Source organism: Chlorocebus sabaeus, chromosome 11 (assembly GCF_047675955.1).
Source record: "Chlorocebus sabaeus isolate Y175 chromosome 11, mChlSab1.0.hap1, whole genome shotgun sequence".
Taxonomy (NCBI): domain Eukaryota; kingdom Metazoa; phylum Chordata; class Mammalia; order Primates; family Cercopithecidae; genus Chlorocebus; species Chlorocebus sabaeus.
In genome coordinates this window covers 3,783,097-3,810,880 of record NC_132914.1, presented here as the reverse complement: position 1 = coordinate 3,810,880, position 27,784 = coordinate 3,783,097, and the positions used below count along the sequence as shown (strand labels likewise).

General features: G+C 48.3%; 1 protein-coding gene across 1 annotated transcript in view; it reads right to left on the bottom strand.

Moving 5' to 3' along the window:
- PRMT8 (protein arginine methyltransferase 8) overlaps positions 1–27,098 on the bottom strand; it is a 99,573-nt gene extending 72,475 nt beyond the window's left edge. Inside the window, exon 1 of the mRNA XM_007967259.3 lies at positions 27,008–27,098. Coding sequence (XP_007965450.1) covers positions 27,008–27,082 — 75 coding nt within the window. The 5' untranslated portion in view covers positions 27,083–27,098. The remainder of the gene's footprint in view (positions 1–27,007) is intronic.
- Positions 27,099–27,784: the final 686 nt, after the last annotated feature.

Here is a 27,784-nt window from a genome sequence, read left to right as displayed (position 1 = left end):
CTCCCCCGTTTCCTTATAGACTGAATACATGGGGTCACAATTTTCCCGGATGTCACCTATTGATTGTTGGGTAGGGGCTTTAGGTGTTTTTTTGTTTGCTTTGTTTTGTTTTGTTTTGTTTTAGGGTTGTCTTGCTGCATTTTGTTGCAGCCCACAATGCATTGCAACCCTAGTTAGCTCAGGGGCTCTTCAAGGATTTGATTTATGACCTAAGTAGCTGGGCAGGCTGGTAAGAACAGACAAAATAAGCTATTTTGTAGGCTAGTAAACTCATCTTAGACTAAACTTCTTTGGTTCCAGTGAGGGCAAATAAGGGGCGGGGAAGAGGGGGAAGGTGGGGAGGCCGACAGGCAAGCATAGGCTATCGAAGCAGGCGCCTAGTATATACTGTTTCTTCTGTAGTTTGTTGACCTAAGCCAATTTAAGGTACTTTGTCTTGGAAACGGACCACTGTATACATTATTTCCTTTAATTCCCTCTTCTTTTTCTTTTTACTGCTATTGTTTCCATTTCCACATTTATTTTTGTATCATTTGGTTTTTAAATTTATTAGGTACTCCTTTAGGAACTCCTATTGAGTTAATATAAATGTTGGGATTAAAAGAATTTGTTAGATTTTTCCAACTCTGGTGGCCATGTGGATTCTTGGGGATTTTATGGAATGCCAAGGTGAATGGAATGGCCAATTCAACTAAGGCACAAGTTCCAGTCCAATTGGACAGTAACAGGTTACAGACATTTCTCTTCTCACAGCACCACCAGACATTAACCCAGGGTATATGAAGAGCCAAGTAGTTGCCTTTGTTTGACTCATCAGTAACGTCTAGGATGTGTGTACAAGTTGGAAGTTTTCTCATTGGCTTATTGAACTTTGTCCTTGCCTAGAGAGGCAGGAGGAGCGGTTTGTATTCCCTGTGGAGAACGAGGGGATTACTCTAGAATTTGACCTGCAAAGGCTGGAAAGAGCAATGATAGACATTTGTAAGTCTTATTTCCCATGCATTTCTGTTTTAATATGGAGCCAACATGCAATGCATTCCTTTGGGATTGGCATTCCATTTTAGGGGAAGCAGAACTACCCTGTGCCTGAGGCCGCCCAGCAGACCATGCGTAACAATTGCTCTTATTAAGAGCTAGTATTGAAAATTTGACCCATTTAACCCAAGCATTTACACCCCCATATTCAGTCTTAACTTAAAATTTGCCTTAAGTTAGTTATTTTAATTATTTTTACCCTCTTAGGGTTACTGTCCGGTGGGTTAAAGGAACTAGTGGAATGGGGAGTTATAGTAATCCTGGGTGGGCTTGCAGGGGAGTTGGTGACTTGCCTAAAAGCTAACTGTCCTACAGGATGCCTTCCTGAGGAAGGGATTTATTTCTAATCCATACCTCCAAGGTTCCTGTTTTAGAGTAGCTGGGTTGTTTATGGTAATTAATATAGGATTGCATTCTAAATTTTTACAGTTAGGTGGTGTAGGGCCCTTATACAAATGTATTTTATTTTTTAAGGGTTAGTTTTTGGAAGAGTGACTCACCCAGCCTTGAAATTGGGTGGTTTACCAGACTTCATTTCAGCTAGCACAGGGCTTTTCCCAATAGCGACCTGTGTTAGGACATAGATATTTGTTTGCTTGTGACAGCTGCCTTTGGTTTTCTAAGTTTTCACAACGTAAGACTTGGCAGGCATTGAACTTTATGGTTTTGGGGGGTGGAGGTTCTAATTATGCTATTAGTTTGATTGGATATTTCTTTTTCTATCGGGCTCCATTTAATAATTGTGAACTCCCTTACCCCTGGTAGTGGAATGAACTCTAACCACATCCATCCCCAATGATGGAGCCTGCTTATAGCTTCCTTTTAGGTTTTCCTTAGAGTCAGCTTTAAGGGTTTCTTAGGTGATGTGTACACTTCCCACTTACCCTTTTCCCTTTCTTTCGTTTTGTTTGTTTGTTTGTTTGTTTGTTCCAGTTTTTTGACCCGAGTGTAATGTATTTACCCTTGTTTAGCTCTTTGCACGGTGTTCTGGTGGTTAGGAGCACTTGATGGAGACCTTCCCAGTTTGGCTGGAGCTTGTCTTTTTTTTCCGAAACCGAGTCTCACTCTGTAGCCCAGGCTGGAGTGCAGAGGCGCAATCTCTGCTCACTGCAAGCTCCGCCTCCCAGGTTCCAGCAATTCTCTGCCTCAGCCTCCTGAGTTGCTGGGATGACAGGCACCCACCACCACGCCTGGCTAATTTTTGTATTTTCAGTAGAAACAGGGTTTCACCATCTTGGCCAGGCTGGTCTCGAGCTCCTGACCTTGTGATCCACCTGCCTCTGCCTCCCGAAGAGCTGGGATTACAGACATGAGCCACCGCGCCGGCTGGAGCTTGTTTTCTTTTTAAGTTGTAATTAGCACTGAGCTGCCAGCCTGGAAGTGGTGAACCCTGAACTTAAGAGGCAGTGTTTGAGTTAGAAGTCCTTTTAACTTAAGGAATGACAGGGTAGAGGATGTGGCCAGTATATCATTTTTTAAAATTGGTTTTTGGGTTTTATAATAGGAAAGTTAGTAGACCTACGTAACTACGGGAGTCCATATAACAACTTGTAAGGGGACAATTTCAAGTTTTTGGGGAGGGCTGTCTTAATCCCAAGGAGTGTTATTGGGAGACATTTGGTCTAAGGCATTTCAGTTTCTAAGATTAGTTGAGTAAAATACGCTTTTTGAGAGTTTGATTTATTCTTTGTACTTTTTCAGAGGAAGGGGGATGCCGAGGGGTGTGGTAATCCCATTTAATGTGTAAACTTTCCATAATTTCCCTTAGTACCCTGGAGGTAAAGTCGCTCCCATTGTTTGAATTAATATTTTCTACCAGGCCAAATTTAGTTATAATTTGTTTTAAGACTATTTTGACCACATTCAGGGCGGTGGCAGTTGGGAGGGGGAAGGCCATCCAGCTGAAGAGGTTGCCCAACATTACCAGTAGATACTTTAGTCTCCCTATTTTGAGCATTTTTGTAAAATTAACTTGAACGATTTGAAATGGCCTTAACTCAGGAGGTCTTTCTCCGGTAGTTTGTTTTCTAACTACCTTTTTGTTTATTTTTTTGACAGGTTACACAATTTTCACACACTCGTTTAGCAAGGGTATAAATTCCTCTACCCCCACAATTCTTGTTTTTGTTTTTTTGAGACGGAGTTTCACTCTTGTTGCCCAGGCTGGAGTGCAGTGGTGCGATCTCAGCTGACTGCAACCTCCACCTCCCGGGTTCAAGTGATTCTCGTGCCTCAGCCTCCTGAGTAGCTGGGATTACAGGTACCCGCCACCACGCCTGGCTAATTTTTTCTATTTTTAGTAGAGACGGGGTTTCACCACGTTGGTCAGGCTGGTCTTGAATTCCTGACCTCAAATCTTGAACTCCTGACCTCAAGTGATCTGCCTGCCTCAGCCTCCCAAAGTGCTGGGATTACAAGCATGAGTCACCATGCCTGGCCCAGCCGTAATTCTTGAGTATTGCATCACACATGTCCTGGAGACCCCAGTGACTTCCCTTATGCAGTGTGGATGTTCGTTCTCTTACTATGGGTTTGCTTACTAGTTCTGTCCCATCAGGGAGCACCCACATCCCATCCTCAGTTTGAGTGGCGCCTATTTTGCCCAGCTTTTCCTTTTCCTCTTTAGAAAATTGGGGTTTTAACACCACCTTAGGGATATCTGGGGTTAGGCTAAACAGTTTAACTTCTTCCTCCAGGAAGGCTTGCTTAGCAACTTTATCTGCAAGCCTGTTCCCTACAGCTTTTATAGTGTTTCCTTTTTGATGGCCGTTTACATGAACTATGGCTATCTTTGCTGGGAGCGGGAGGCTTTCTAGAACTTGTTTGACCAGTTTCCCATATACCAATCTTTTCCCCCTGCTATTTATTAGGCCTTGCTTTGTTCAAATTTTTCCAAAGGTGTGTACTACTCCACAGTCATATTTGGGATTTATATATATAGTGTTATTGTGGCCTTATAGGAGCTTCAGGGCCTGGCTAAGAGCATATAATTTACAGATTTGGGCTGACCAGTTACTGAGTAATTTACCTTTTTTACATAAGGATTGTTTGTTTTCACTGATGACAGCATAGCTGTTGTGTTTTTTACCATCTATTACTTGAGATGACCCGTTTACAAATGGCCTTATTCCGTTATGTAGTCGAGTTTTTTAAGGTTTGGTTTAACTTTAGTTTGATATTTTATGATATTTAAACAGTTACAGTTTGATGCCTTTTTATTCTCCTCTCCTTTTTATAAGAAACTGGCTGGAGTTAGGTTAGGCACCTTCCCAGGGCACACTGGGAAACGTGGGGAGGCAAGGGACTGACCAGCTGGGCTCCCAGGGTGCCTTTGGCTGGGTCCTGCTAGGTCTGGCTTTGGGCCAAGAGCTGCTGGTTTGAAGAGCTGTCAGCCTGTGGCTCCTTCCCTGATGGGCAGTCTCATCAGCAAAGGCATCCCTGGCTTCGCTCTCCCTTCCTCATTCTTTGCTTCAAAGGCACCGTTGGTTTTCCTGGCAGGCCAAGAGATGCACTGTTTATGTTTTACGTTCCCCCTTCTGGTGACCCAGCAACTGCAAAGGGTCTCCGGTTTGTCCCCACTCTGGGAGGGGACTCAGTGGCTTTTCCTCCTCCTCAGCTGCAAGGATCCTCCCCTGGCCCAGCCTGGCCCACCTCAAAGCGTCTTGGCAGAATTTTCCCCAGCATGGGCTCTCTCTATTTCAGAGATTGCAAAGTGGCCTCCTCTTTTGCCTGTATTGGGTTTTTAAGTTTTTTGAACTGATGACCCGCATTTAAAAATTATATTTTGCATAAAAAATTAGATTTTTTGCCAAATTTTGTTGACAGTTTGGCAACACAGGGCTGCATGGAAAGAGCAACCGAGCAGCCATGGCCCCTGTGACAGGGTGTGCCCTCTTCAGTTGGTCAGTCCCCAGCCAGCCCTGCAGCCCTCTTTCTCACCATTTGCTGGCCCTATAGTCCTTGGAGTTTACAACCCTAATTTGGATCTTCCTTATGTAGCCCCCAAGCCTGTCTGCAGCCTTACTGACAGCTGCCCCTGGTGGACTCACAGCTTCTCAGTAAAACAACAAAACCTTAATGGTCATCTCATCCATTTCCACATCCTGAGTCCTTTCTACCCGCTCCTGACGAACAGCCGTAGGCAACCCACTACTCCTCAAGCAGCCTGATCCTAAACTCTCCTCCACATCCCTTTCTCACTTGCATCCCCCAGTTCCCGGGCCCTGTCCCTCCTCAGTGGCCACACTGCACCCTTTCCCAGCACCTCCTTGTTGCTTGAGCCTCTAGAACCTTCCCCCAGCCCCGCCAACCTCTTCGCATCCTCTCACTTCCTCTCGTACTCTTTCTTCCTTTTGCATTATTTTTCTCCCCATTCTCACCGTCAGTGTCTCTCTTTGATCTCTTCTGTCTTTGATCTCTGTCTTTTCCAGTCTCTATCTTGCTCATTTTCTTTTTCTATCTCTCTCTGTCATTCCCTGTTTCCTTTTTCCCTTACGCTTAGTTTTTTCCTCTTTCTCTGGCCACGGGCTGAGCCATGCTGGGCCCTGGCTCCTCTCTGTCCGTCTGCAAAGATGAATAGTTCTGCCAAAATGACAAAGATTTAGCAGTAACTTTTATTAACAGCTTTTTAACAGCCAGCTTCCACATACAGCTGTGTGGCCGGCTCTCCTCTGTCTTCAGGGTCTGCAGCTAAACTCTTTTTTTCTCTTCTTATAAAAACCTTTTGAGCTTCCTTTAGTAATTTTTAATCTTTTTAACTTTATTTGTTCATTTTTTTGTAGTTCCTCGGTAACATCAGGCCAGCTTTTAGTCACAAGGCCTTTAAAAGGCCTTGCCCTACTGGGTTTTCTGGATTTAATCCTGAATATTTTCTTATTTGATCCCCGAGCCTTTGCAGAAACACAGAGGGAGTCTTCTCTTTTTCTCGTTGGAGTTTGAATGTTTTTGAGACATTCTGTGTTTTAGGAGAGGACTCTTTAATGCCTTTAATTATTATTAGTTTTCTAGGGTCCTGCATGTGGGCCCGATCTCTGAGGTTGTTGTTACCCCGTCTGGGATTTGCATTTGGGAATTTCTGCTCAGCTGGCAGGACTCCTTCCCTGGGAGGATGCCATTTTCCCCAAATGGTTATGGCTGCCCTTTTCATTATTCCCCTCTCTTCTCTTCTCCAGCAAACAAAACATTCATAATTGACATTACCTTTGTGCAAGTATAAAAATTGGGTTCTAAAAATTGATTTCGCTGCTTTGTTAAACTGAGGGGATTATCCAAGAGTGGCCTTTTATTTATTTATTTATTTATTTTTTAATTCCTAACCCTACTACTTGTTAAAGGCACACTCACAAAGTTAACTTTTCCCTGTCCCATACAGACTTCTCTAAGAGGGCACACATTAGATGCCTGCTGTTTAGAAGGAATAGGGAAATTCTTAATGTCCTTCTTGCATTGTTCCAATTCTTGCGTCAAGTTTAGATAAGGATTTAAGGGAGCATTGGGTTTAGCTTCTTCATGCCCCCCCCCACCGATTCCTCTCCCTCTGACCTTCCTGTTGCCCCCTGATCGCCCTGTCCTCTACTTTGTGAGATGTGTGGTGAGGGGGCAAGCGTGTTAGGGAATCCCAGGGCTTTTCACAGGACAAGGGCTTTTACTATGCTTTTTTTTCTCTCTTTAAGGGGGAAAGATGGGGGTTAGTTCACTAATCCAACAAAGAGCATAGCCCATCTCCTCCTGTGAGGATGGGATTTTATTATTCACATAGAAAATTAAAGCTGGGCACACACAATCCTTATCTGAGTCGAACTTAGGCCAAAAGACTGAAGGCTGACAAATAGGCTCTTTGAGCCAGATAAAACAGCAATACTTTATTTTTTTGCTTTTCCTTGTCCCTGGTTTGAGGATTATCCCTTTAAATCTGCAACATTCTCCCCAGCAGACTATCTGGGAGAATGTTAGAAGGGGTTTTTTAGTTCCCTCTTTCCCTTGTTCCCTAGGCCTAGAATTTCAATTTCTCATTTTCAGCTGGTTTCTGTGTTTGAGCTTTTCCCTGTGTACTCAGCCTCCCTAAATGGAGGTTTCTTGCACAGCCCTGTGTACTCAACCCCCCTTACTGGAGGTTTCTTGCACCCCCAAGACCTCCAATGATGCCCAACCACCAAGGCAGTACTTATAGTTCAATTTTCCTACCTTAGCTCATGCATGAGGCTACCTGGTTGCCACAGTGCCTGCTTTTCTCCCTGTGCCACCTTCGCTGTCTCCTGAATAACAGTGTTGGGTTTGTCTATGGCTTCTGCAGGGAACCAGCACACCTGGACAGAGTGGGCCATGTAAATCACGTGGGATGTGTCTCCCCTCTTGGCCAGAGACTCACTCCATGTGGGCACAGAGATCCCTGTACGGGCCGCCAGGTTGTGAGAAACAAACTCACCTATCCAAACCCAAAGAATGGACTCAGAGACCCGGAGAACAGCGAAAGTGAGACTTTTAATGACAATTTTACAAGATCAAGTGTCTGATGAGCAGGCACACCCAGAACAGTTTCAACAAGCAATTGATTCCCTAGTGCACAGGTCCTCAGAGGCTGAGTACTATGGGGTTACAATCTTCCCGGATGATGCCTATCGATTGTTGGGTAGGGGCTTTAGGTGTTGTTTTGTTTTGTTTTGTTTTGTTGTTGTTGTTTAGGTTGTCTTGCTGCATTTCGTTGCAGCAGCCCACAATGCATTGCAATCCTAGTTAGCTCAGGGGCTCTTAAAGGATTTGACTTATGACCTAAGTAGCTGGGCAGGCTGATAAGAACAGACAGAAGTGAGCTGTTTTGCAGACTGGTAAATTTTTATTTTAGACAAAATTTTTTTGGTTTGGGTGAGGGCAATAGAGGGGCGAGGGGGAAGGTGGGGAGGGGTAGGCCAGCAAACAAGCATCGGCTATCGAAGCGGGGGGAGGGGGGGGGGAGCCTAGTATATCCTCTTTCTTCTGTGGTTTGCTTACCTAGGCCAAATCAAGGCCTTTTGTCTTGGAAATGGACCACGGTATACATTATTTCCTTTAACCTCACTCAAGTCTTTATTCAAATGTCACCTTTCAGGAATGCCCTCTCCAGACTACCCTCTCTGCCAACACCGCCCCCTCTATCACATTCTATTTTCTTACTTGCTTTAGTTTCCTTCAGAACTCTCTTCAGCACCTGACACCATTTCATATATTTGCTTATTGTCTGTTTCCCCCATAAAATGAAAGCTCTGTAAATGCTGGCAGCATCAGGCTCCTCAGTACTATAATCCCAGTTTCTAGAACTGTCTCTTACACCGGGTGAATGTTCATTACATATTTGTTGAATGCAGTGCATGAGTAAATGAACAAATGAATGAATGGATGAATGAACCCCTTAACAAATCACTGAGAGGGGACAGGCAAAGAAAACAGCAGAGAAGCACAGTGACAGAGCCGCCGAAGTCAATCCTGGAGACCCGGTCTGCCACATGCCAGGCAGCTCCACACCAGAGAGGCCTAGGGCCCATGGTAAAGAGAGGTGTTTCCTCAACTGCCCAAGCATGGCCCTGGCCCCATTCAATGCTGCGCTGAGCTGCTCCCGCACGTGAATGGCCCACCCTGACTTGCTTTATCTCAGAAGGAGGTTGGGCACTCCAGAGTCCAAGAAAGCTGGGTCAGCTATTGGTGGATACTTTATCCACGAGGCCAAAATATAAGCTGGAGCTCCCAGAGACCTTACAGGTAAAGTTCAGTTCATCAGGGAGAGACCAGTGAATGACAGAGCCAGGACAAACAGGGACACAGACCTGAGAAGCCAACCACCGGGAGAGTCCGGGCTTCTGGCTGGCCGCAGTCACCAGAAGATGGGAAACAGGAACCGCCACAGCCAAGGGCAATGCATGGGTGCCGAGGCAGCCTGTTTCCCAGAGCCAGCTAGAGAATGGGGCCCGTCCTGCTAGTTCAACCACACCAGGCTCAGAGTGCAGAGACCGTGAATGCCCCTGCGGGAAAGCAATGTGCTTCTACTCACAGGGTATGTGGGTGGGTTCTGTGCAGTGTGGTGGCTGTCAAGCCCGCATGTCCACAATCACCTGGACAACAGATTGCCGGCCCCACCCTCAGAGGTTCTGATTCAGCAGGTCTGGGATGGGGAGACAGTTTGCATCTCTAACAAGTTCCCAGGTGACGCCGATGCTACTGGCCCAGGGACCACACCAGTGAGCAGGTGGAGGGTGGACCTAACTTTGCCAACCAGGCCTGCTTTTCTGAATTCATGCAGAACATGTGATCAGATAACAACCCTAATGAGCAGTCGCCACCACAATCGAAACAGCAGCCACCATGTGTTGACCAGACCCTGTGCTGAGTGCCCTTTGGAACAGGACTGCTTTTGTTTGACACCTTGTTATCCTGGGAAATTTACTGAACCCGTCTGTGTCTTGGTTTCCCCATTGTAAATTGGAGATATTAGTATATCCTTAGGGGATTTTTTTTTTAGGACTTAAATGGGATAATTCATGTAGAAAGCTCTGAAAAGTGCCTGGCACATAGCCAGTGCTTGATGAATGGCATCCATAATTTTTGTCAACATAGCTTAGAGGAAGCAAAGCGGCAGTCGCCTGGGATTGGTAAGAGAGGAGCTCCAGGATGACCCCAGGTGTAGGAAGCAAGAGGGGAGAAGTTACTGGAACTCAGAGGCCGTGAGGGAGTATGGGGGCTGCTACACGAAAGTTTCAGGCCAGGGAAAGGGCAGGTCGACAGTGACCCCTCATAGGGAGGGGCTGAGGGAATCAATGCCCCTCCCTTCCCCCACCCTCCCACTGTTGCTCGTGTTGCAGCTGCCCACAGGCAGAACCCAGCCGGAAGGGACAGCTTTGCAAGGAAAGCTCTCCAGAGTGCAGGGTGCAGGCAGGTGCAGAGTGAACAGAAGGGCAAATGTGGGATGCCGGCATGCTCAGAAAAAAGTCTCCACGTGTTATTTATTTACACTCCACTTGGAGGCAGAATGACCCTGACCCGCTTATACTGGACATCTTCAGTGGAAGTACGGATGGATTTGGAGAGGCTCTGCAGGCCTGGGTGAGCATCCCCTCTCTAAACCACGTCTTGGAGCCCGAATGCCAGCCACACCCCAACAGCAATCTGGTGCTGGCAACCCCCACAAGGTGAGCCAGAGGGTCCTGGTGCCAGCCCAACCAGGGCTCTGACACTGAGCCAACTGGATACCAACCTCAGAGGAACCAGAACTGCTCAGTGTTCTGTGGTGAACAAAAGAGCACCTTAGGGGTAACAGAAAAACGAAAGGCAGGAAGAATTCAGAGAGACCAGAAAATCTGCACAGCGGCCTGACACATGGAACAGTCAGGGCTCACAGCCTGACTTTGGCCCTGTGGCCAACTCTCAGACCCTGACAAAGTCCCCTCCTTGGAGCTTCCCTCTCCAAAGGACAGTCACAATCACTCCTGCCCCTGCCCCCTGCCTCTGCCCAGATCTGCCTGATCCTTCAGTATCCGGGGGCTCAAGAAGGATTCCAAGATGTGCTAAGTCACTGTAGACTCCTAGGAGGAAATCAGTAGAGCGTACCTGGTATAATTGTTATTACTCATTATCTAAACTCGAACAGGATAAAGTACCACAAAATAACATACTATAGGGAATGGATCTGCTGGGTCAATGAACTGAACTAAAATGGTTGTTATTAAACATTTCTCCATGACTGGTAACTTCTGATGCTCTCTACCCCCACATTCTGGCTCCCATCTCCAGAACTCTTGAAAGAGGCTGAGGACGGGAAAAGTGACATGAAAGAGCCACATAGCTGGCTTTCCAGAAAGATCCAGATACAGTGAAGTAGAGAAGATTTGGCAGGGAACTCACCACGGACAGAGAAGACTGCACTCTCCCTTCACTCACTTTAGGGAGTGCACACATTCCCTAAAAACTACAATCGGAAGAGTAGAAGTAACAGAAGGAAGCGCAGAAAGGAACACATTCCAAGATGTGCTAGAATCTTGGGCCCCAGCCCCTGTCTCCAGGTAAGATGTCATTACGCAGGCTCGAAGGATCTAAGGGACTTACTGGAGGCCACACAGTCAGCTACTCAAACTAGATATAAAATCCCTGTTCAAGCCAAAATATAAGGGAAACTGAAATAGGAGTTATCTGTTCAGCAGGTACGTCCTATATTTGGTTTAGGTGTCCGGGCTCTGCAAAGAGGCTTCCAGAATCCCCAAGACCAAGCCCTCTTTGTCCTGAGGGAAAGAGGAACAGAGAACTTTCTGAGAGGACTGGGTGACGCTGGGGGATTGAACAACGTTGTGCGTTAAGAAACTAGCAAGACCGCCTTACAGATTCCGCCGCTTCTCCAGCTTCACTCTCTCTCTCTCTCTCTGTCCTTCTTCCTTTCCAAGGAGAGTGCTGCATGGTAGACACAGAGCCACTGAGACACTCAAACCCTTTGATCCCTGGTGTTGCAGTTCTCTCGGGGACAAAAATAGTCTCAAAAAGGACCTGTCACATGATGAGCGAGTTACAGAGCCTGGACAACAGCCCCGGTCTCCTGAATCCCACAAACCTCGTTCTAAAGCGGATTCATTCACAAGCAACTCACTGAGGGTAAATGAGATGAAGAACGGTGACCCCTGAGGGTAACTCACAAAACCAAGCAGCTGCGGAACGACCACCCTGCGTTACTCTCCGGAGCAGGCAATTGCTACCCATAGTTCATTTGCTTATTCATTTGTTCATTCCACCAACATCCACTAAGTCGTCCTGTTGCCCAGGCCTTGTGCTGCAGTGCGGGGAAGAGACAGGCACGGAGCAAGAGCTGGGAAGAAGTTAATGAGTGCTGATCTAGGGCAACAGGGATAGAAAGAAGCAGATAGACGTAAACAGTGTTAAGAAAGTAGAATTAGCAGGATTTTGTCATAAATCATCTGAGATTGGGGCAAGGGAGGTGAGAGAAAGGGAGTCCTCTGGTCTGATTCCTGACTTCTGGCTGGGGTGAAGGCGAGAATGGCAGTGCCCTTCGTGAGACAGGCAGACAAGGAGAGAAGCAGATGAGCAAATCAGAAGGAAAGGTGAGGAACTCAGTTTGGGTCATGTTGAATTTAAAGTGCCTGCAAAACACAAAGGAAGAGAAATCCAGCCAGAAGTGCAGAGCTGGATGTCCCAAGATGTAGAAGAGGATGAGATCACCCAGGGACAGTAGGCTGGAGGCAACATCCCTGGGTGAGAAAGAAGAATCCACATGAAAGCTTGAGAGAGAACAGTCAGGGAGGTGGGAGAGGCAGGAGAAAGCAGAGCTTAGAAGCCCAAAGAGCAGTGGGTATCAAGTCAAATACAACAAGCAACAGTGTCTATTGTAGTTGGCTGACTGGCCAGGTGAGATGAGACCAAGGAGAGTCCACTGCAGTGGATCGCAAGGGAGTCTCCAAGGCCACTGTCAAGAGCCACATCAAAGGAGAGTGACTGCAGGGGTGGCCATGGCATCACTTCCCACTGCCCCCGCCCCCCACACTCCCAAGGCCCCAGTGTGAAGCTCAGCTGCTGGCACCAGCCATGGTACCCAAAGGAACACAGCATCCTGGCTCAGGCCTATGTCCTGGGAGATAAGCCAGGCCCCAGCACTTCAGCAATAGTGGCCCAGCACTACACACTTAGGAAGCCAAAGAAGGATGGCTTTAATTGATTTGAAACTCAAATCTTCCCCCGTCCTTTTTTCCCCCTTTAGCCCTTTTCATATTCAGAACAGGCTAGATCCTTGACACCTATGTAAGGTTGCCCAGTCAAGCAGGCACCAATGGAACAGCTGCCTGGGACTGGATTCTCTCCAACACCAAGGCTCACACAGCCCAGAGCCAAGAAGCTGGGGCTGCCACTTGGATAGTGAGCCCCTCACAGTTTCTCCTGCTTGGAAAATGAAGAGCTCTTGCTCTTAGATGCATAGAAACCCAGGCTTGGGCAGGGAAGAGAAAAAGGAGACGACTGAGCCAGCAGGTGAGAAACAAAAATGAAGGCAGAGGTTTCTGGAGCAAGGTTTCTTCCCCAGACAAGCAATTGCCAGCAGGCTGCCTGCAGTGAGTCACGTCCTTTGTCCAAGTCACAGACCCAGAAAGTTCAGCTTTGTCCAAGTCCTTTGTCCAAGTCACAGCCCGTTACGTTCTTTGTCCAAGTCTTCCTGCTGTTCCCCAAACCTCCACCTTCTATGTTATTTGCTGCCTAACGGGAAAACATCTCTCCATTTTCAACAGCACAGACCAGCACCCATGGGCATGTCTGGAAGGGGCAGCCATGTGGAGCTGGCATCCAGCTCCATCAACGGCACAATAAGGGAAGACAGGCATGGAGCTGCCTGGAGGCCCCTGAGAGAGCAAGGTTATAACAAGCAAAGCGTAAGGTTATAAGAGCAAAGTGTAAGACCTGCACACAATCTCCTACCTCTTAAAGTCCTCATGCCCATTGTCTCCATTTATTTACGGGGGCAAGCCTACAGACTGAGATAGAGGGGGACCATTTCATCCACTTTTCAGATGTGTAACTCTCTGCAGCAGGGTCAGGATCACGGGTTCTGGCTCTTGATTCTTGACTTTTTCTATGGTACTTGGTATCAGCCGAGGGCCCGAGGAACGGGAGCGAATGTGTCAGGAAAGTTGAGGCAGCTGCTCCTTGGGGCTCAGGATAGGTCCCTGCTGCCTTGACTGGATTATGTGGAGTGCATTCCTGACGTGGGGGTGGACCTGAAGAGCTCTGAAAACTCTGATTTCTGCCGCTGAGACAAAGCCGTAAGAAGAAAGTGGGGTGGGGTACAGGTTTGCAGCCCTTCAGTTAAGCCTCCAATTAAAGCCACCAGAGCTGACCTTGCGGACGCTGCAGTACTGGCAGTCCAAGTCATTGGTTTGGTTTTCTTTACATTGTGGAGTAGGGAGCAACTTATTTTTATCTATTTTTAAAATTCAATTTATTTTTTTCATTGACAAATCATAACTGTACATATTCATAGTGAATATAGTAATATTTCAATACATAGGATGTATAGTGATCAGGTCAGGGGAATTAGTACATCCATCATCTCAAACAGTTGTCGTTGCTTTGTGCTGGGAACATTCAATATCTTCCATCTAGTTATTTGAAACTATATAGTATATTGTTGCTTACTGTAGTCATCCTACAGTGCTATATATAGAACCCTAAACCTTATTATAAATAGAAGAGTGCATGGCTGTGTTGGACCCACAGCACACATGAATAAAGGCACCTGGACCACGCTGGGAGCAGGGGTCATGTCCACTCTGCAGAGCCGCCCCACCCCAGAGCAGGACCCCGGGTCCCTGAGTGCTCACAATTAGGAGCCTTGGCCTCAGGACGGTTCAGATCTCTGGTCTGAGAACATCCCCCACTGCATCTTCTGCTCAGAGCAGCCAGTGATGGTGGATCAGGGAAAATATATTGGCTGCTCCAAACCCGAAAACACTCCTGCCTCAAGCAAGGTTTTTCAGGCTCTCTGCTGCCACTGCCTAAGCATAAGGCATTCTTGATTGTCTCAGGCAAAGCCCCCCTTCCCCTAGCCCTTTCGGAGACTTATGTCATGCCGGTTACACTTGTCTATGCGAAAATCTCTTCTTACTCAGTTTGCATTGATTATAAACCTCTGCAACTCTGACTTTGCCTGACTTTGCTCTTCAGCAGTGAACATCTAACTGGGACAGCTTAACTGCGGACTTGCTTTCGGTCAGGTGGACGGTGGCTTTGACCTCAGAGGTATACTCTTCTAATGGGATCCTCTGTGACTGACAGAGCCTCAATCGGTGAATCAGGAAGGGAACCAACAAATATTCATTTAATTGCTAGCATCCATAGAACATTTTTTTCATACAGGAAAGGTACATGTGGCCAATGATAGTTCACTGAACAAACAGTTTTAAGTCACTAGCAGGCACCAGCTATCGTGGTAGATGCTGGGGTTCAGTGGTGAAGAGCATACACAGTGTCTACTCTCACAAAGTTGATGGTTGACTTCTAGATGAGGAAATAGGGAAGTAAAGCACAGGGTGATAAGTGCTGAGATAGCAGGCATTGGTGCTATAGGATAACATAAGAGGAGACATGGATCTGAAGGTGGTGGCAGGAAACCCTTCTTGGAAGAAGTGACATCCACACTGAGACCTGAAGACAGAGGAGGAGCAATGAATTGAGGAGGGGAGGTAGGCAGCTGAGTGTGGCTGGAGCAAAAGGAAGGGCTTGTAAGAAATGAGGATGGAAGAGGACTCAGGGGCATGATTACACAGGGGCTCCTGAGCCTGGGTGAGGAGTGGGTCATGATCCTAAGAATAATGGAAAAGCCACTGATAGGGTTTAAGGAAGGGAGAAGCATTATCAGGTTTCTATTCTAGAATGCGCACTCATGCCGCTGTGAGAGGAGAACCAAGCAAGTAAAGGGAGGGTGCGCAGAGAACATCCAGAAGATCACTGCAGAGATCCAGCTCAGAGGTGAAGAGACACGAACAGGGACGGCCACAGTGGGCCTGGAATGTGGAGGACAGATTCAAGACAAAGAGGAGAAACATTTCAGATGTAGAATCTCCAGGTCTTGTTGTGGAGAAAGGAGACAGCAGAGTCCAGGCTTGTGATTTTGGTGACTTATTACTAAGAAAAGTGAGAACGGCAGGAGCTGGGAAGAGGGCAGGACTCCGGAGGCAACCCAGTGAACCTGAGGTGCCTATGACATCTCAGTGAAGATGTCCTGCAGGCAGGCGGATATGCCACGCCAATCTCAGAAGAGAGATGTAGGCTGCAGTCTGAGGATGGAAACTGGTCATGATGCTGAGAGAGCGGATGGGGTCACCTGGAGACAGCATGCAGAGAAGGCGACCACAACCCTACCCGGAACAAACCCACAGCACCACAAGTCACAGAATCAACGAAGCATATCAGCTGCAAAGTCAAGGCTGCATGATGTCTCTGACCCTAAAACTCGGATCTATCTTTACAAGACTCTCCCTCAACTATTCCCACGCCCAGCCTCACCTTAACATGGTTCTCACAGGAAACATGCTCTCCCATATTGAGATGTCAGACCCTGCGTGTAGCTCAGAAGCTCCAGGCCAGTAATTAAATTTGTGCCTCATGTCTCACATATTATGAACTACAAATCACAGAGGACGTGTGTGTTTGTGGATGAGCGTGTTCTCCTGCATGACGGACCTACTGACTCAGAAGCGTGTACACATCCTCACATAGAAACATCGTGACACCCTGCAGTCTGTCTGGAATAGGTCATTTGTATCTACTTTCAGCGAACATCAGAATTGACTATTCCCATTTTGAACTATAAATTTTCTCCTAAAAGTGAAACAACAACTGGGCAGAAAAAAAAATCTTAAAAGTTGTAACAGTAAGAAAAAGAAGAAAACATCTTGGGCCGGGCGCGGTGGCTCAAGCCTGTAATCCCAGCACTTTGGGAGGCCGAGACAGGTGGATCACGAGGTCAGGAAATCGAGACCATCCTGGCTAACACGGTGAAACCCCGTCTCTACTAAAAAATACAAAAAACTAGCCGGGCGAGGTGGCGGGCGCCTGTGGTCCCAGCTACTCGGGAAGCTGAGGCAGGAGAATGGTGTGAACCTGGGAGGCGGAGCTTGCAGTGAGCCGAGTTCTGGCCACTGCAGTCCAGCCTGGGCGACAGAGCGAGCCTCCGTCTCAAAAAAAAAAGAGAAAACATCTGCCAGTTTTATGTCGTATCCCATTATCAAATTTAATCCTCCTCATGGCCAGCCTATGAAATGGGTTTTACAATCCCACAGGGATGAAAGTGAGATCCAAAATCAGATCTGACTGCCAAACTTCCCCCTACCCCATTCTGGGTCAACAACTTTAATTTGGGAAAAAAAGGGGAAAGAATACAAAAATTAGCAGGGCGTGGGGGCACACGCCTATAATCCCAGCTACTCAGCAGGCTGAGGCAGGTGAATCGCATGAACCCAGGAGGCGGAGGTTGCAGTGATCCCAGATCGCGCCACTGCACTCCAGCCTGGGCCACAGAGCAAGACTCTATCTCAAAAAAAAAAAAAAAAAAAAAAAAGGCTGGGTGCGGTGGCTCACACCTGTAATCCCAGCACTTTGGGAGGCCGAGACGGGTGGATCACGAGGTCAGGAGATCGAGACTATCGTGGCTAACATGGTGAAACCCCGTCTCTACCGAAAATACAAAAAATTAGCCGGGCAAGGTGGCGGCGCCTGTAGTCCCAGCTACTTGGGAGGCTGAGGCAGGAGAATGGCCTGAACCCGGGAGGCAGAGCTTGCAGTGAGCCGAGATTGCACCACTGCACTCCAGCCTGGACGACAGAGCGAGACTCCATCTCAAAAAAAAAAAAAAAAAAAAAAGGAGAAGAAAAAGAATTCTTAGAAAAGGAATAGCATGTGCTATATACAGGTTTATTTTCCTGACTCATTCAATAAGAGTAGTCATCAATTTTCTACTATGTACCTGTGGGCAAAAACTGAACTAATGCATGTTAATAGAGAACATGCCTTAATTAGGGCCCTATCTACACTTCTGATGGGCTATAATCGCTTGTGGAATTCTTTGACTGAGCCTCCCCAGAGAATTACTGTCATAACTGCTTGTCAGAGAGAGATGAAATCCTTGAATTTAATGTGACTATGGGAATTAGAGTCTTTCATTTTCTGGGAGACCCAGGCTTGAAAGGCCACCACTTTACTTTAGCTAACAAGAGATGGTCTTTCACAATAGAGTGACAAATGGGGCCCTAATTGAGGAATTTGTTAACAGCCTTCCCTTTATAGTGGCCTTAGCTGTGCCACTCACACAGCTTATATTCTGTGGGATTTAGTGCCAAGAAGACAGGGAATTTAACTCAATAATTAAACCTCCAATTTGTCATGTCAGCCTGGGCATCTCTCTCTCCTATCTCCTATCCATGCCTCAGTTTCCCTCAGTAGGAACACAGGGGAAAGTTACCAATCAGTCTGGTAATCAACATGTAGGAATTGAGCAAGGCTTGAGGGGGCGTCAAGCCCGAGAGAAGCCTGAGACAGCATTGTCTACCCCCAGGGAGCCTCCCGTAGAGCATGACCACTTCTTTTCCATACCCCAATTCCCTCACACCTGTAGGAACTCCATTAGGCTTCATTTTCATCTGATAGGTGTGGACAAACACCTGAGTTCTACATCCCAAAGCTGAGAGTGAGCCTGGAGAGTGGCAGGCAGCCTGTGGGTCACAGAGGCTCCCTGTTCCTCCTATAACTGGGGCCCTTCACATGGCACAGTGGACCTCTGGGCAGGAAAGCTAAAGAGCCCTGCCTTCAACTGCTTTCTTGACTCTACCTGGCTGACCCGAGAATGAATTCCCTGAATCAAAGGTGCCTTCCCTCAACTGCTCTGCTCCCGCCCCTCCCAGTGCCGATTCCACAATGTCACCAAAAAGGCCCTGTACTTATCTATTCTCCTTTCATACACTGTTGGGTAAGCCCAGATTACGGATAAAGCTAATCTCTCTCGAGTATTTACCATATGCCAGACATGTGCTTTATGTGAAATAACTCACTTAGTCCCTGTGATAACCCTATGGGATAATGCACCATTACCCATACGTAGCATAGGGGATGAGTCCCACACACAGGTAACTGCAGTAAGTGGTGAAAGCTGGGAAGCAGCGGAGTTGAGCTTGAACCCAACTAGTAACCCCACGCTAACCCCAGAGCCTACACAATTAACCCCCACACAAAACTGCTGCAGGCTGAGAAGTCGGTGGCCTACATGGCTTATTCATTGTCCTTCCTACCCTCCAGAATAGCCCTTCAAATACGTTGCTGATCAGTGCCCAAGTCTACCACTAAAGTAATTCCTCTGACAACTACAAAGCAAAACCGCTGGGAGGATGAGGGGATCTAACCCAGGGAGCCTATTACAGGGCCACAAGCTCCAGTCAGTTACAAGCTCATTTCCACACCTGGAAGTGTATCTTCCAAATCTCCAGGTGGGTAGGAGCTGGTGTGGAGCAAAGGTTAGGACAAGCTTGGGGTTGGGAGTGTGGACAAAAGAGAGGAAGGAGGCCATGTCAACAGCAGAGAGCATTCCAGCTCTGCTACTTACTGGCTCCATAATGTTGATCAGGATAATTAAACTCTGAAAATTTCAGTTTCCTTAATTGCAAAACAGAATTAATAAGAGCTGCTTTGTAATATTGTTGAGTAAATGAAAGAAGGCAATGTTTACAAAGTTTACACGGCACCCAACGCGTAATATGTATGTTAAAACGGTAACTCTTGCTATAGCCCAAGGAAAAAGCCATGATAAAGACCCTGGGAAGCCAGTGGGTACAGTGTGCAGCTAAATGAGAAGCAGGAAAGGGATAAGGGAGAGAGACTACTTTCTTGGACTTTGCAACTCTTCTGAGGCCATTCATCAGCCATTTGCTATATGGCGGGCACTGTGCTGGGTAATGTCGTGGGTTGAATTGTGTCATCCAAAAAGATGCGTTGAAGTCCTAAACCCCCAGTACCTGTGACTGTGACCTCATTTAAAATAGGGTCTTTGCAGATGTTATCAAGATGAAGTCATATTGGATTAGAGTGGTCCCTAATCCAACAAGACTGTTGTCCTTATAAGAAGACGTATAGACACACGCAGGAAAGAATGCCCTGTGAAGATGAAGGCAGAGACCAGATGATGTGTCTACAGCCAAGGAATGCAGAGCATCGTTGGCCACCACGGGAAGCCAGAAGAAAGGCAAGGAACAGATTCTCCATGAAGACTTCGAGAGGAACCAACGCTGCTGGCATCTGGATTTCAGACTTCTGCCTTCCAGAACTGTGGAAGAAGACATTTCTCTTGGGTTAAAGCCACCCAGTTTGTGGAACTTTATTACAGCAGCCCTAGGAGGGTAACACAAGTGATAAAACTACAAAGATAAATTTTAAGAAACAAAGTTCCTGTCCCGGAGCCTTCAGTATTCATTTTATCCCAGTAAGTAGCTGGATGAGAGTCCAGACCTAAGACTGATGGCCTAGGGTCAAGCTTCCAAAGAGCTATACTTTGTTAGACAAGTACATTGTCTACTGGGTCCAGCTAGGAACCCAGGCCTAGGGATAGTTTAGATGCATAGGGATAGCGAGGTGACGGCTGTCCCTGCCACAATTATGTCAGACCCCTGTCACCCACACGGCACAGTATTGGAGACTATGAAAGTGAGGATGGCAAGATGGCAGTGGAAGCAAGAAAAGAAGTCCTGGAAAAAGGAAGGCGGGGCTGGTGTCTCTTCCTAGGTTTCTTCTAAATTCACCATTCCACATTCTTCCTCCTGTTAATTTCTCCACCCTTTCTCTTCACATTTTAAATTTCTACTCTGGTTCTTCTCATGCCTTCACAGCCTAGCGGACGAGAAAAAGCATTTTAGCGATTAGAAAACCAGACTTTGAGCTCCAGCCTCATCATTTACCAGCTGTGGGATTTTGAGCAAATAACAGTAACTCTCTGTGCTTCAGTTTATTAATCCAACAATGGGGATATATGTAATTCACAGCATTACACACAATGCAATGTATTAAGCGAGCATTTTAAGTTCTACAAGAAGGAGAGAGCTCTCACTATGCACGATTCCTAGACCTCATGGAGAGAAACACTGGTCTTAGTACAGATCAGGATATACCAGGAAGTTGACACAAAACATAAAAACAATAGATGAGCCGCTACGTTTAAAGGAGGTATAAAGAGCACAGACCCAGGAGTCCACAGGGTCTCGACCCCAACATGGAAGAGCTCTGTGATATTGGACAAGTAGTTGCTATCTCCTGATTTAAATTATTTGAGTTTCCGCCCAGCTTTAAGATTCTATGACTTTATGAAAATATGCACATCAAGCTGTTTGCTCAATATAAAATTACACTTTAAAAAGAGATCTTTACTTATGGGCCACTCATTACAAATATGGGAAAAACTGTGATGCTTGAGGGAATTCTTATAACAAGTGAAGTAAGAAAAGACATTTGATGTGTGAAATATCCAGTGGCTATTTTGGCTAGATAATACTGGAGAGGCAAATCTCAAACACTCCTCTCTTAGCTATTCCTATTAGAAGTCTAATATCAGAATATCAGAAAAAGGGGTTGGAATCAATTGGAACAAAAACTAGTAAAAAGGGTGGGGCAACCCCAAACGGAAAGGTAACCAGCCAGTTTTCATCTCTTTTCAGAATAACATAAACGAAGGTGACTCAGATTGCAATTGAAGAGTTTGAGCCCAGACTTCAGGGAGAACTTCCCACTACTGAGACACTCGAGGAGTTTGGGGAAATTCCCTTCTCTGAAGCTTTTGAACAAGAGACCGAGTGGCCAACAATGCATCTTGGGTTTGGTTCTCAGAGACAGAGGCATGGACAGAATGACCGTTCAGAGGTCCCTTCTAGGCTGTGCTCACTCTATCTTGTGACTAAGCCAGTTCACAACAGCACCACCTGCTTGCTTCTCACACACAGAGGCTGCTTTCAATTACCTTGGCTGTTCACATATTTTCAGGCTGCCCATTTTCCCCCTGCTGGCAGAGTAGACTCCAAGGTGTAAGGACTGTTTTTACAGATTTTTGCATGTTCCACACTGGTATGTGATAATCACTTCATGTCGCCGTTAGCAAAGAGGAAATGAAACCCACTCCTGAATTGGAGGCAGGAGTGCTGTGTTTCACCGTCTTTGACAGCCAAAAGCCAATTTAGGACTCTCCGAAAAGCCAAATTCGCCAGGCAGAAAAAAAAAAAAAAAGTGGGTATCTTCTTAATTCTCCTGAGCTCACTTAAGGACTGAAATCGGTGTTTGCAGAGGGAGGGAAAAGTGACATGGACCGGGGCTTTGTGGATCATTTCAGCTACAGAAATGAGAAAGTGGGAAAATACTTTCAGTTTGCACTTTTTTGGCAAGACTCCTAAAAGCTAACAGGATAATAACCATAAACGCTTATTGAGAACTCACCATGTAGAAGGCAATGTTCTAATTCCTTTGCATGAATTAACCCTTTTCATCATCACAACAATCTTAAAAGGCCCAGAGACAATAAGCAACTTCCTCAATGTAGCAACACATCTACTAGGTCCAGAGCTGGATTGAAAACCAGGAAGTCTGTCTCCATAGTCTACTAGTTAGTGTACACACTCGGCAGAAACAGACATAGATGAAGACCATCCTCAAAGAACTGGGCCTGGTTCTTCCTCTTCCTCAATTTCCCAACCCCTGTAATAATGGGACCACATTCTTCAGCTGAAAGCAACTTCCTGAGGAGAAAGATCTATTAGCCAAAACCACCAAGATACACCATGCCAGAAGTCAGCTCAGTTATCCCCATAACTCACTGCAACCCCTAATCTCACTGTCACATTGTAGGATTTTTTCCAACCTGTAATTATTCCCTCTCCCTGGGCCAGCAAGTCAACAGAACATTAAAAAAAAAAAAAAAAAACAGTCTCCAAAGTGACTCTTTGCTAAAACTGTTTCCTGACTCCTGGGGGCTCTCCTTTGAGGTGATAAAACCCTAATCAGGGAGTCATCACCATAAATAATGCATCATGCATCAGACTTTCACCAAGAATCAGTAAAGCAAGCAGTAGCTCAGGAGGGTCCATTATCCTCCATGGTTCATAGTTAGGAATTGTGATTAATCCATTTATCTGCTATTCAGATGACTACTTCATAGTAAGAGTCAATCATTACTGAATATTGAATAGGTACGTGAATAACCAAAATGTACCCGTGATTTGACTGGTTTCAGCACCTTGATTCCCAGAATATTTACCCATTTTGAGTTTCAAAAGTCCACAGCAACATAAGTACAGCAGACGGGTAGGGTGGTGGGAGATAGGAATCCCAATTTCCAGAAAGCCATGAGTGACTAAAGCCCAGAAGCCTCAAGAGTTTGTTTACAATCACAGACATCAATTCAGTCAACATTTATTAACATTTATTACTTATTGTGTGTGAGGCCCAGTACTAAGAACAGAATATTCAAAAAAAAAAGTGCATTATCTAATAGACATATAAATAGACACATAAAAAGCCAATTATCTTGCAATAGGAAAAGTGAGAGACAGGCGTTAGGAACACATAAGAAAGAGTAATCACCCTCCCTGGGGAGAGAGGATAAATGGCAGATCTGGGAAGCCTGCCCAGAGGAGGTAACATTTGAGCTGGGTCTTGCAGGTTGAAAAAGATTGTTTTCCAGAGAGAAGGGGGAAAGAATGGCACAGGCAGAGGGAAAAGCATGCACAAAAGCATTCAGGTATGCAGTCAGAGGTCTTTTCCGAGATTTGCATGATGCAGGTATTAATGGGCTATGTGCACCATGCTAAGGAAACTGGGCTTTATTCAGTGTCCTGTAGGCAATAGGACAACTTCCTAAGCTTTAAAGAGCTGCCTGATCATGAGCAGATTTGTGCTTCCAAAAGCTGATCCAGTACGGTAGGATTATGAGGCTGGATTTGAGAAGAGGACCAGCAGTTCAGAGGCAAGGGCCTTAGTGAGGGCAGAGGTGAGATGACCTGTCTTGGGCACTGACAATGGGCTGAAGAGGACAGTGGGACTGGAGGCTTTGCAAATATTCCAGAAGGCCACAGAGGAGGTTTCTGATGACACCTAAGGAACAGGGGAGAAGGAGAAGAGGCTGGCAGAAGAATGGTGATTCCCTTAGCTGAGGAAGAGAAGCATAGCTGAGTGATCAGGAGAAAGCATACATGGAACTAACACTACTGCGTGTTTGTCGTGTGCCGGGGGCTCTCCTGGCATTTCCTTACACCCATACCTGCCCTATTCCATGAGGAGAATCAGCTCAAGTTAACAGAGAAGGGAACTGAGGTCAGAGTGGTTGAAGAGTGCCTCCGGGGCCACCCATTGCCAATAGTGCCCAGCAAGCGTGTGAAGTTGATGCTCTCATGCCCTAGCTGGCTACTTCACTTTGTGGAGGGAGGCTCTGGTCACAATGTAAGAGTTTTATTCTTCACTTGCTCCCTTCCTGCCCAATGGTTGGAGTATCTCTCTGTATCTTTACCTTGTGAACGAATACCTCCTCCCATCCTTGCCCACCCCCATCACTGCATCTCTCCCTTCCAAAGTATTCCTCTCCGCCCACTCCTCATCTACTCCCATTCACACATGGCATCTTGTTAGAAATAGCAAGGGTAGGGCAAACAGCAATGAATCAGAAGTGGGGGCAATCTGTGTTTCAGGGCTGACTTAACCCACCAGATGACTTTCAGCTACTGCTTGACCTCAGCCTCGGTGTCCTCAACTATAAAATGGGGATAAGAAATGAATACTAATCTTTGCTTATCTCGCAGGATTGTTTTGAGGATGGAATGAGATAAACAACAAAAAGGAAAAGGTGGCTACGGGATTATCCATCATAGTTGTCCATGAGAGTGTGAGCCTCCCGAGAGCAAGGACCAGGTGGTCCTCATGTTTGGAACTTGGGTACCTAGCTTTCCTGGTACAGAGCCGGTGCTTGATAAAGAGATGTGCAATTCAGAACTAGGACCACTACCACGCTCCGCACCACCCACTGACACACATGGAGGCGTGCTCCTGCCGCTCTCATCCACCATAAATGCAGGCAAGCCCACAACACCCCACTTTTGGAAGTGCTGCTCTAGTCCTGGCTTATTCCAAAAACAGCCAGTTCCTGTGATTGTCACGCTGCCTGGATGCCTCCGCTAGGCACGTTTGACCAAGTCTGGGTTCTACCCCTTCTTCTGCAGGGAAGTTGCTAAGAACTGATCCGCCAACCTGGCTCACACCCCTCCAAGGAGCCCCAGCTGGGTGCGTCCCTCCCCGCACTGCCTTGGTGGCCCGCACGCGACGTGGTTTTTTGTTTGTTTGTTTTGTTGTTGTTCGCAGGAGCCCGGCCGCCCCTACTGCTGTTTTCATTGATGCCTTGAGCAGAGCTGGCATGTGCAACTGCCGAGAAGGGGGAGCGCGGAGCGGCGGGGGAAGCAAGTAAAAATAGCCTGGCGCGCGGCGCTCTGCCTGCTCCGGACGCCTTTAACCCTCGCCGAGGTTGGGAGAGCGCAGCAGCCGCCGCTGCACACTGCGGAATCTGGCAGGGGTCTGCACCCAGACCCCAAGCGGCAGCGGGGGTACGAGGCAAAGGGGCCAGCCAAAACTTTTTTTTTTTTTTAGAAAAATGAGCCGGGTGTGGGGTGAGGTGGAAATGCAGGGAGGAAGCGCCTTCTCGCTTCCAGGGCTCCAGCCACCTGGCAGAGACCGCTACGTGGCCCGCTCGCTCCACATTTCACAGAAGCGCGGCCTTGAAACCCTGGGCTATTTTTAGAAACCCTTTCGGCGGGTGGGCGATCAGAGCGCGGAGGGTGAGGGGACTGGTAAGGATGGCTTTCTTCTGGGAGGCTAGCCGCCTCGCACTGCACATCATTCCGAATGTCTGCTCTCAGGTGGGGGCTGGGGAAGAGGAAGTGGTGAGGGGACGGCAGGCATGCAGGCTTTGCCCTAACTCAAGGAGACAGCACTCGCTACTGAATGCCCCGCTGCTTTCAAGTCCCGGAGCGTGTTTGTTTTGAAATCGACAATTGCCAGATGCATGCTGCTTCTAGTCTCTCAGAGGATGGGGATTGATAAAGCGTTGCTGCCTACGCGGTGGGGCAGGGGTTTTAGCAGCAGAGTTAAGACCTCAAGGGAAGAAGCCCAGGAAGGGTCTCTCTACCTTTTTGCATTCCGGCAAGACAGAGGGACAATCCCCGCGCCACACCCCCGTCCCCGCCCCCCGCTGCATATGGGTAACCATATGTGAAATGTGCGGCAGCCCCACCAGACACCCAGCTATTAATAGAGCCCGGGAGTTTGCTCTCTGTGTCTTTTTCCTGCCACTGAGTAAGGGATGATCTTCACACACATGCCCCACTCCGCCCCCACCTCGGCGCACCGTTTCTCCAGGAAGGTAAGGGGCCTGCCCACGCTGATCCCCTTGGTGACTACAGGTGCCCAGAGCCTACGGAATAGTCCGGTTGTTGTAATGACAGCGGGGTCAGGGCGAGGCGAGGGATCACAGCCTCGAGTCTTGGGACACAAAGCCCAGCAGGGCTCTCGGCGGCTCAGGGCCAGCTGGAGAGCAGAGAAAAAGGCCGCCGAAGGCGGGGGCCGAGAACGCAATTTGCGGAGCTACAGCGACCTCCTCAAAAGCCCTTGCGGGACGAGCGGCTGCAGACCCGTTTCTCATTGCAGCCGGCGGCGCGCAGCCCCCACAGTCCGCGCAGGCTCGGCTGCGGCAGGGGCGGACGCTGTCCCTGGTGCTGAAGGTGGCCGCGGCCCGTGTGCCCTGCCGGGTTAAGCGCCCCAGAGGCGGCTCTGACATCTGACGATTGCAGACTTCTCTCTGGCCCAGATCTGGGCCGGAGGGTCTGTAGGAGGTGCTCGAGCCCCCCCGCCGGCTCGGCCCCCGCGGCCGGGAGCTCTCCGCGCTGCTGCGGGGACGGAGAGCTCGGGGACCGACTCGAGCTTGAAGGGTAAAGCTGAGGCAGCGGCAGGAGATGGTCAAGACACTGCAGGGAGCAGACCTGGCCCCAGGATTACCCACCCCAGCTCTGCACAAAGCCGGGACCCGGGAGCCCTCACGGAGCCCAAAGGAGAGGGCAGGGGAGCGCGGCTGCCCAGGGTTTGGGACTTGGGGGCAGGAGAAGGGAGCAGCGGGCGGCAGGAGAGGGTGATGGGGTGAGAGTGACTGTTTTGCATTTTCAAGAGGGAGGGGACCTGAGACATGAACTTCCCCCCCACCCCCCACCAACACACACACACACACACACACACACACACACACACGCACACACACACACACACACACACACACGGAGGCCGGCAGAAGCAAGCGGGATGAAGCTGGGGAAAGTTTGGCACTCGGTGCTGAGCGGCGGCGGCGGCGGCGCGGTGGTCCGGGTGGGCGGCGGGGTCTCCGAGAGCCCCTGCTCGCTCGCCTCCTTACCTCGGTGTTCTCGGCCGCGTTCTCCGCCATTTTCCTCCTTAGGAGCAGGCAGCGGGAGGAGTGTTTCATGCCCATAAGAGCCAGCAAGGATTTGGTGATACAGAGATAGTAGAGAAAGAGAGAGAGCTGGTGTAGCTTTAAAAGAGAGAGCGAGAGAATGGGAGAAAAAATTCCAACCCAGCCCCTCTGCTGGAGCGTCAGCCGGCACAGTCAGCCACAGTGGAGTCTGTTCTGCAGTCTCCACTTTGTTTTATTTTCCTCCTTTCTCATCTGCTCCGGATTCCTTCACACAGTTTCAAGTTCTTCTCGTGCCCCCGACCCCCCTCCCCGCCCCTCTCCACCCGCGCTGCGGGCTAAGCGCGAGGGAAGCCGCCCTGAAGGCTCCGCGGCGGCGGCGGCGGTGGCGAATCCTCTCCAGGCTGCTCGCAAAGTCCGGCCGGCCAGAGGCAGCCGCCAACTCCTCTCAACTTCTGCCGATCCGCTGGGCGAAGCAACACGCTTCCTGCGCGTCTCTCCTAGGGGCTGAGCCGGGTGAGTGGGGGCGGGGTAGGAGGTTCGGTGGAGCAGGCGGCGGCTGGGCGCAGACCGAGGGCCCCCAGCGCCCCCGGGCCCGCCCCCTCCCCTAGTCTCCGAGGGTCTTGGCCGCCTCCACTCCCTGGCGCTGCGCACAACTTGCGCGGAGACCAGGCCCGCGCTGGGGGCCCAGAGAAAGCAGGCGCCCGGCAAGGCTCTTGCAGGTTCTCAGACCCGGTGCGCGTGCTCCCACCTAGGGCGAGC